The sequence below is a fragment of the Protomyctophum bolini genome (assembly GCF_963924005.1).
Source record: "Protomyctophum bolini genome assembly, chromosome: 3".
In the NCBI taxonomy this organism is placed as follows: Eukaryota; Metazoa; Chordata; class Actinopteri; order Myctophiformes; family Myctophidae; genus Protomyctophum; species Protomyctophum bolini.
In genome coordinates, this window is record NC_137864.1 from 31047244 (window position 1) to 31057746 (window position 10503).

A 10503-nucleotide genomic window follows, 5' to 3' on the forward strand; every position below is an offset into this window, starting at 1 on the left:
CAATAGCCTTCTATATAATGCTGCGCACATATATTATATATATTTAAAAAAATACCCAGCATAATTTTTGGGAAGGCTAAGCCTTCCCTATAGCCTTACACACCCGCCGCCTATGGGCACTGTACTGTAGGCATATAATACCTGGCTAGGTGAAAACAAAAGAAACCTGATTAGCATTTGAGTACTTTTAACACGTCTGAACTGCCGGCGGAGAGGTTCACATTTTCGGAATTTTCGGAGTCACAGAGGGTCAATAATTCCCCGAAAATATGTAACGTTAATATAAAATGTCCACGAAAATCTTCATGGGGGCTAAAAGGGGCTATTTAATTCTTCATGGGGGCTACAGCCCCATAGCCCCCACAGACTCGACGTCGTTGCCACCTGCCAATTGTGTGCCCCAAACATTTGTGCTTCCCTGGTCAATTGGTGATGACGTTTGTGGTAGCCTAATCAACAGGAATTGTTGGTAAATAAATTGGCTCGAAAAAGTGAAGATAATTGACCAAGATAAAAGTTTTGTGCCAGAACTTTCACATAGATGGGAAACTAGAGGACAATATCTCACTCCACGACTTTGGAATTATTTAATGGGTGAGTAAAACGGAGCATTTATCACGCCAAGCATGTTTTATTGCAACCAGGAGCAACAGAATCCTGTGGTTAACTTGGCCCATGTAATGTTAGGGCTCAGGGACAAGTTGATCTATTAAGTCAAGGGCCCGGGGTTTGATTGATTGATTGAAATGTTTATTTACATTTAGTATGGGTACATTTCAAACGAAGGTACAGGTCAATACAAAAACGGATTGACCCAGATCTGATATTCAATATGTTCAAGTTTAAACAGGTATAGGTAGTTAAATAAAAATTATCCATTTATCAAACACAATTCAATAACATATTTTTCCCATATTTATTGTTTGGTCTATGTTCTTAAATGTAATTTTAAACAACCAACCAAATATAGGTTAATATTCAGAACCTTTTCTTTTTTGCAAGTGGTAAAACGAGATGAAAACCAAATTAAATGTCAGTCAGCATATAGAAAAAACCCATAAAGAATACCATAACCGTAAAAATAAAAAAAAGAAAAGTGAGCGAGAGAGAGATAAATGATTTGCATGAGAAAGAATACTTTCCACTTTCAACTTCACAGGCACAGCCTGGAGCTATACATATACCATTATGATGGGTGATTACATTACTTACTTACTTACAGGACATTGACAGGAAACAGGGGAGGAAGTGACATGCATTCAGAAATCCACCGGGCAAGTCCCTGTATGCTGTATCAACTTGCTGCTGTTTTTCTCAGATAGGTTGAACGTTCACGCAAAGCAAAATCCTCCCCTGTGTAGATAGATATACAGTAGGTAGGTCTACTCACAGACATCACTGCCCAGCAAGGCACCATGCAGGAGCTGTCAAATCCCCCACACACACTTCAAACAACCTCAGACCCAATAGTGTTGTGCCTGAGCAGTTTTTCTTTTCTTTCTTTACTTTACGTTTGTTATTATGTTATTGTTGTGTAATGTCTGTTTGTTGTCCTTAAATTTGTTAAAACCAATAAATATACTATAAAATAAAAAAACAACCTCAGACCCGGTTGAGGACCACATCGCCCTCCTGCTCTCGGTTTTCATATGTATATCTCAGTTCTGCTACATTGGCTTTGTTTGGCGATGTGAGCTGGTACCTTTGCCTGGCAGAGGACACCCCCTGTAATGTAATATAAAGTAATGTAATCTCTATGTGAAGTGGGTTAGGTTAGATTCTCATCCCATTCCTTACGGTCTTAGGTATGCACATGTCTGCATATTTGATCTTGATCCCCCCTGCCCCCCCCCCCCCACACACACACACACACACACACACACACACACACATTCCTCCGAGAGAGAGAGGGGAGGGGGGGGATGGCAGAAATGGCATTTGGAGAGCTACTTCAAGCCGCCACATGGCCTCGTGGTTCAGTGTGTCAGTGAGAATGGCATGCCTATATAGTTGACTCTACCAGATAGAGTGATAGAAGAACGGAGTAGTGAGCACGCCAACACTAATCGGGATCTATCTTGTTTAAGGAATGGAGTGGATTATATCCATATTGTACATAGAAGAGGTCAAGGGCTCTGTTTTGGTTATATGTGACTTCAGTGATCTTGCCACTTAACAGTCTGGATTTACTGCACAACATATCATCACAGGGGGAATTCTTTGAAGGTGATTTTTTGTTTTGTTTATCAAAAGGTACTGTGAATGTCAACCTGCCTTGAATGGTAATCATATGCTGAGATTAGATATTTACTTTGTATTCTTTGATCCAAAGGGATGAGTCAGTGCGGTATCTAAGTTAAGAAGTTACTGTGTGATTATACTGTACATAGATTATAGTGTCCGCTCACACAGCTCGCATATGTGTGTGTGTGCAGAAATCCAGGAGAGTTTTCCCCCCATGTCGTCAACTGTGTTTTTGACATATTTTGTTTGTGACATGCTCTGACTCACCCACACAGAAATAGAATAGCAGAAAACACTCACAGTCCTCAGCGACGCAACAAACACAGTGTAGACAGAAGAGGGCAACACTGGGGCGACAGCCATATGCTGAGCTTATTTACAACACCCACACACATACAGTACTACTCACACGGTCCGAACACTGATCATCCAGATATACAGTATTGTCGAACACTGCTCCAGGGCACCACACGCTTCAGAGACCCAACAGTACAACTGAGAATTGACTTTTCAGATGAATAATAATTGGGAAACATGTACCTGTAGATTGGACACAGGATTTTGGACACATGATCAGGTGTAAAAGGTTGTCCAAAACCTCAAAAACAAGAAAAACAGCACTTCAGAAAGGTCCTAAAGAACTTTTTTAATACAACTATTGCCTCTTGAGATGTATGTGGCCACAAGTATAATAGATAAACTTACATGCTACAGAAAACAAGGACTCAAGTCAAATTTCCAAATTACAACGCCTGGACTCAACTCAATCTTTTACTACCAGTGAGTCTTGGAACCGGCCTGGAATTGGAATTGGATTTCTGTAACTTACATTGCCCCCTGAGGTAAACCATCTGGGCTATCTGTGGGAGTTCCCTCTCGAGGTACAGACTTGCAAGACCATGGACTCACAGGGAGGTCCGTATCTCAACAAGAGTGCGGTTTGTTCGCCTCTTGGTGCTGCTCGCCTCTCTCAATTAGCTTTGGGCTGTGCAGTTGTTGCCATGGTGACTCACAGTGCTGGCTACAGCGGATCATATGGTGTGTTCTGCATGGCGGTATGGTGTCTCTGCTTTGCTGTGACAACCCTGGTGTTCTTCTTGGATGCCACTCGTCTCTACAGCTGCCTGCGGGTATCCTGGGACAACCTGACTGTGGCCTTTGCTGCCCTGGCGACGCTCATGTAAGTATTGCTCCGGTCAGTCATGGACAAAGTGCTCAACCCCAGTAATTCAGTCCAAGTATACCTGATCCAGTGGTTCCCAAACTGTGGTGCGTGCACCCCTTGTGGTGCGCCTCTAGGGGGTGCGTGACATGAAAAGGGTAATGGCGGTTTTATGGTGTTAGTTAGCACAAACCAGTAAACCACTGTTGTAAGGAGATGTCTATAGCAGCTGCGGGAGTATACATCAGTTGCATGTCTCTCAGTGCAGTGACATTCTGTGATTATTTGCCATAATCATATTAAAAAATGTATCATCTTCCACCAAATACAACGCGACTTAGCGTCAGCTATAGGTCAGGAGGTGCACGGACAAATATGTTTGGGGACCGCTGCGTGTATACTGTAGATAATCCTGGTCAGGTATTACTCAACTACAAGTGAAAATGTCCTCTTCTACCCCGGATTTGAACCCGGTCTCCTATGGATGTGCTGACATTTGTTTTACCATTGAGATAATAGAGCCTTGTCTGCTTACTGGTGATGAATTGAGCAACAGTCACCAGGCTGTGAAATCAAGTAAAACTCTATAATTGTAATTACATAAAATATATGGTATATTAAAATAGGGGTGGCATGATAGTCTATAGACTCTATAGACCGTTTACACATGAAATGTCTGGTTAAACAACAACTTCTTTCCCATCCACTTACCCCAATACTTACTTCTCTGTCTTCAACCGCAGGTATGTGACAGCCTCTGTGGTCTATCCACTCTACTTTGTCCGCACCGAATGCCCTTATGCGGGTTGTGAGGTCAGAGACTTCCGCATCGCTGTCAGTGTCTGCTCCATCGCCGGTTCCCTGGCCTACGGAGCTGAGGTGGTCCTATCCCGAGCCAGACCGGGCCATACGGTAGTGGGCTACATGGCCACAGTCTCCGGCCTCCTCAAAGTGGTCCAAGGCTTCGTGGCCTGCATCATCTTCGGAGCGTTGGCCAACGGGAGCGAGTATCACCGCTTTGCTGCCACAATCTTCTGCGTTGTCGTCTATGCCCTCTGCTTCGCTCTGACTACGTTGGTGGTCGTCCTCACTGTATGCGGCAAGACCACGGCTGTGCGTTTCCTGCCGTTTGAGCGCTTCGTGGTGGTCTATACCCTCCTGGCTGTTTTGCTCTACCTCAGCGCATCCGTGATCTGGACAGTGTTCTGCTTTGACCCCAAATACGGCTCTCCATGGCGACCGTCATCGTGTCCCAGAGGCAAGTGCCCATGGGATAGTAAGGTAGTGGTGGCGGTGTTCTCATTTGTTAACCTGGGGCTGTATGTGACAGACCTGATCTACTCCCAGAGGATACGTTTTGTCTCCTCACAGACCTCTGCTCGGCCACGGGTATAGCAACAGTGAATGGGAAACAGTTTCCCAGCGTTTGGCATCACAGGGATAATGCATAATGGAGTGATTTTGTTTTTATTTACTTTATTGTTTATTGTATAATATCTTTAACAGACATAAAGGCTCAATCGTAAGGACACCACTGGACCCAAATACAGAACAATTCAGACCTGTTACTTCCTCTGCCATACCACACCCCAGGGAGGTATCTTACCCATTGAACTTTGCCCGCCCTAAAAATACATGCAGACAAATGGGTCTGCCCAGCCAGCCACACCCAACCAGCCAGGGGCCCCACTGGCAGTTGAAGCCATACACACCCACCTTTCCAAATCTGAGGTTCTACCCCACGCCACCCCATGCACGCACGCACGCACGCACGCACATACTATAATAACCCCTGCATCAATACACACAGCACAGCAACAGCTTTGGGGCTCAAAAATTAATCCAGGACCATTTGACCGCTCTTGTACCCAAATCTGGAGTTCTGCCTGAAACTACATAGCATGTCACTCTTGTATTTGCTTATGTTGCATAGAATAACCTTATTAAATAATCTGACAATTTCTACACACACACACACACACACACACACACACACACACACACACACACACACACACACACACACACACACACACACACACACACACACACACACACACACACACACTTTTTAGACTATTCCTTGCTTTCCACATGTGTAACCTACAGTCTAATGGTAAATATCCTAGACCACTGGTTCCAAAACACTGAGTCAGGACACATTTGTGCCTCTACAAGCTTACAACGTGTTGCGTTGGGTCTCGAGCTAAAAAGTTTGGGAAAAACCCCTCCACCCTTCAGAAGTAAAGAAGAGAAAGTGGTCCCAGTAGCTGCCAGTTGGTTGAAGCCCCTCTGTCAGCACTATCTACTCAGGGACAAACAGTAAAGAGAGATCTGGCCAGATCAGCTCCATTGTCACCTCTCTCTCCTTCCCCTTATCCTTCCTTCCTTCCTTACCCCCCCCTTGTCTCCACCAGGCCGAAGGCATGGGGAGAGAGTATGTTTTGCACTCCGTCCGTGTGTCCGTTTGTGTGTCCCTCCGTGTGTTCGTCCGGCTGTCTGTCCATCCGTTACCAGCTAATCTCCTGCATCATCAACACACACAGCACAGCAACAGCTTTGTGGCTAAAACGATTATCCAGGACCATTAGGCCGCTCTTGTACCAAAATCTGGAGTTCTGCCTGAAACTACACAGCATGTCACTTTTGTATTTGCTTATGTTGCAGAGAATCTGACAATTTCTATAGCTGTAAATAAACTGCCTTTGTTAATGAAGACATTATTTTGTGTGTGTTTCTCTTTCTGTCTGAGGTCTCTAGGGAAGAGGGCAATCGTATACAGTAGGTACATACTACGTGTGTGTGTGTGTGTGTGTGTGTGTGTGTGTGTGTGTGTGTGTGTGTGTGTGTGTGTGTGTGTGTGTGTGTGTGTGTGTGTGTGTGTGTGTGTGTGTGTGTGTGTGTGTGTGTGTGTGTGTGTGTGTGTGTGTGTGTGTGTGTGTGTGTGTGTGTGTGTGTGTGTGTGTGTGTGTATCTTTTATGATAAAATGTAGTCCCAAAAAATAGCTCCTCTATAAACTATAAGCTCTAACTCCACCACAGTACATGTTTCTCTCTTTCTGCTTGCAGTCCGGACTCCTGAGGTGTATTTAACCTCAGCGGAATATGACAGAGCTAAGAGAAACCTTCCTCTGGCAGCCATATATCACAGAGAAATCGTTTCTTCCTCATGAGACGTCTTCTCTGGTCCAGGCTGTGACTTGACCGGAGAGGACATTCCATGAAGGAAGTTCAATTCAATTAGCAGCCTATAGCTGTTTGTGAATTCCTACTCCTTTGTCTGTATGACAGACTGTCAAACCTGTATAGGATTAGACTGGCACCTCTAATATATATATATATATATATATATATATATATATATATACAATTGTTGTAGTATTTGTTAGATCATTTCTGACATTACACGTCATGTCAAGTTGGCTACTCCATCATATTCTGTTGGTCAGCACAGACAGAACTTTAGCCCAGACCGTGTTCTATAGGTCATATTTGGTCATCTTGCCCTTTTATCATAATTTTACCCGTAGTCTACTGCCTGTTTACACAGCGTTGTTCCTCTTATCCTATTAATGTCATGTCATCATCCACGTGCCTAATCATCTCAGCCCTATATTATCCTTATATGCTCACTGGGAGTCAGGGAGTGTTTTTCTCTGCCGAAAGTTCACTGTGCAGAGAAAGTTATCAACAAGTTGCCTGGCAACGCCTGCCTAGACGCTCTCCCGGCTTTCCATGGGCATCGATGTGCGGAATAGAGGAGATGAATTCTACGTCTCATCATCTATGCGGTGGACCAATGAGCGCTCGACACCCAGCGCCACCATACCATGGGATATTACGGAAATTAACTATTTACCAGCCAATGAACTTTATATCAACAAAACTGATGTAATCTTCAGTATTTATGGCTGGAACATACTGTGAAGAGGGTGGTTCAATTCAGATTCCATCTTGGAAGTTGGAACCATTGATTATTCTAAATTATATTGATGTAAATTGTACTATCATCTGAACCATGTAGCACATTCTCTATGTAAATTGACTTTATACCTACTAAAAAACCTTAAAACCTGAATCCTTCCTCTCAGAACTTTATTTCCGTCTCCAAATTCTTTTTTAAAGTATCTTTAAATTTGTTATGGTACAATGGCTGTCATTCAAGAGTTAAAGGGCTACTCACTCATTTTTAAGGTAAATACAGCACGGTATTTGATCTCCCGACTGGGTTATTGAAGGTATAGATTTACAGTCCTTTCTAATTAGCATTACAAAATAGATATAATTGATTTTTTATCAATTAGTATTCTCTTTCTGAATGGAACATGGTTTCTTTCTCTATGAGACAGACAGGTGCATGTGGGAGTCCTTGGTTTAGCAGTCTGTTGGTATTCTTCGCTTTGGTATTTTGCTTCTCTCTCTGTATTCTCTTCTCAGACTGTAGGGAGACAGATGAACTCCTGGAAGAGATTCTCTGTCTAGGCATTAGGTGCACAACTTCTCACAAGGCTGCCTCCTTTCTCACTCCACACACACACACACACACACACACACACACACACACACACACACACACACACACACACACACACACACACACACGCACGCACGCACGCACGCACGCACACACACACCTATAGAGTATGTCTGGGCGGCTGGGCCCTAATCACTGCAAGCAACAAATCACTGTGTCCACAGTAGACCGTCTTCCTTCTCTATGGTGAAAAATAATTATGCACTTGGCTGGCGTTTTTAATATATGGGGGGTTTGTAAAAATAAAAAATAAAGTGCTGTCACGCCTCGCCACACATGCAGAGTCTGAGTGATAGATAGCACGGAGTCGGAGGCAGTGAGTGGTAAATTGACTTTGTGTGTGTTGTGTGTGCATATACAGTATATGTCGATTTGTCTGTTGCAAGGATATAATGCTGAAGTTTTCAGCTTACTTGAAGATTACAAAACCAACAGTATTCTCTGAATGTCACCAGAACAAGAGGAGACAGTATGGGTCCTCTCTGCTCACTGAGCTGTTGTTTTGCTCTTGGCAACATCTCTATTTTCCCCAACAACATGGAAAACATGACAGCTAGCAGCTATGACTGCCCTTTTCCATTGATATTCATTAAATAAAAAAAGAAAATGCAGAAGTCAATAGAATTGTCTGGGCTGGTTCAATGGTTCAAAACTATGAAGGCTTAAATCATATGTCACTACTCCCAGCTGACAGAAAAAGTGCAGTATAACAGCTGGTGTGTTTGGAACGTGACCCCAGACCCCATACATTCTGCTGTATATATAGACACTGGTCTTTGCAATCCCTCAGTAGGTATTCCTGCCCAACAGAGGAAATAAATGGAATGTTTCTAATGGAGTGTAATTTTAGCATGGCATGGCATGGCATATAGCATATGGGGCCGAGCATGGGCATTAGAGATTGAGACAGACAGATAGGGAGGGAAGGTGCACAAGTCCATTAAAATGTTCACATGGCACATCTTACCATCAAACTGACAGGCAGTATAGGCTGAGTTCCTGACAAATTTCAAGAGCATGCATTAGAGAACTACCTAGGGATAAAATATGAAACCAAGCTCTGTTCAAATTCTGTGCCTCATTAGTGTACTCGCTGGTCTAACTTATTTAGATTCTGTCAAATCAAATGAGAGAACAAAAACATTTGGCTACACAGAGCTTTTTGAATAGCATCATTCAAATACATGGTCCCTGTCCACCTCTGCTCCCTTCAAATGTTTTATTGATTTTATATTCAAATTGCTGAATTTGCATTGAAGTTCATCAATATTGAAATATGGGCACTCATCACTGAGTTGGAAGACCTTTCTTTGTGTGTGCTGCAAGTACAGTGATATACTTGCAATAGTCAGTCTATCCTTGTGCCTGCACAAGAATAGACTTACTATATTGACTTGGTGACACATAATGGTAAGCACCTAACTAAATAGAATCATAACACCTTCCTCAAACTGTGGTATTGCACTGCAATATACAGTATATCAAATAGATCTATTGCATTAATTGTTCAGATGCCATGTGTTCCATTATTCATGCTATATTATACTGTGTTAATGAAACCACAAGAAAATGGATGGAAATATTTTACAAACCACCATTTATTTATTGTGGATTCTAATATTATGGGCTATTGTACATGTGCGTGTGGTGTTATAAATTAAATTATATATAATTACTTAATTTACCACCCAGGGCAGAAAGTAGGAACTTTTAAATATAATGTATCCATTCAAATCTAGCTCTCATTTATAAATATTTGATTCATCATCATCATCATCATCATCATCATCATCATCATCATCATCATCACCTTTATTTAATTTGATCATGACCACAAAGGCACCACTACTGTATGTCTTCAGGCATCTGACTTCCATCCTGATACTATGAGTATCTGTGCATTTTTTTCAACCGAGGTTCACTTTCGTTTTAGGGATTTTAGCTGTTTTTGACAGGGGGCGGGGGCATTCGAGCATGGGGCTAAATATGTATTTTTTAACTAAATGTTATAGTGATTTATTTTTTATTATTATTTACTATAGTCCTACAAAAGATCACAGGGTCTACTGAATGTGTCAAACTGACATATTGAGCCTATGACACACATAGTGTGGCTTCCCCCCAGTAGGCCTCCTTCACATTCAGTAGATCCTGTGATCCTCTGTGGCCAGATGTAAGGTCCTGGGGTCTATTAGGGAAATAAATCACCATAATATATACAAAAAATACATATTTATGCCCATGTTCGAATGCCCCCCCTAAAATGAAAGAAAGCAGCAAATAAAACAAAATTAACACGCATCTTTTACTTTCTCTAACAACAACCTAAAACATGAACCTTGGTTGAAAAAATAAATAAAGTTGTCCTTTGTGTGCATAAATAAATAATAATAATACTAATAATATAATGTAAAAAATGGATGGACACACAAAACAAAAAATCTTTGACAGCTCATGTAACTCCTAGTTTGAATATGAGTTACGTGAGCTTCCCTTGCCAAAATAAACATAACCCACTTATAACGTTCATGGTCATGGTCATACTCTTGACCTCAGACCTACA

General features: G+C 42.2%; 1 protein-coding gene across 1 annotated transcript; it reads left to right on the forward strand.

Annotated features, from left to right (window-relative positions):
- Nucleotides 1-3143: 3143 nt before the first annotated feature.
- Nucleotides 3144-5165, forward strand: LOC308336781 (myeloid-associated differentiation marker-like protein 2; the record flags this gene model as incomplete). Its single annotated transcript, XM_080794333.1, has 2 exons — nt 3144-3424; nt 4150-5165. The coding sequence occupies 2 exons, from the start codon at nt 3144-3146 to the stop codon at nt 4799-4801; spliced, it is 933 nt and encodes a 310-aa protein (XP_080650459.1). The 3' UTR covers nt 4802-5165.
- Nucleotides 5166-10503: the final 5338 nt, after the last annotated feature.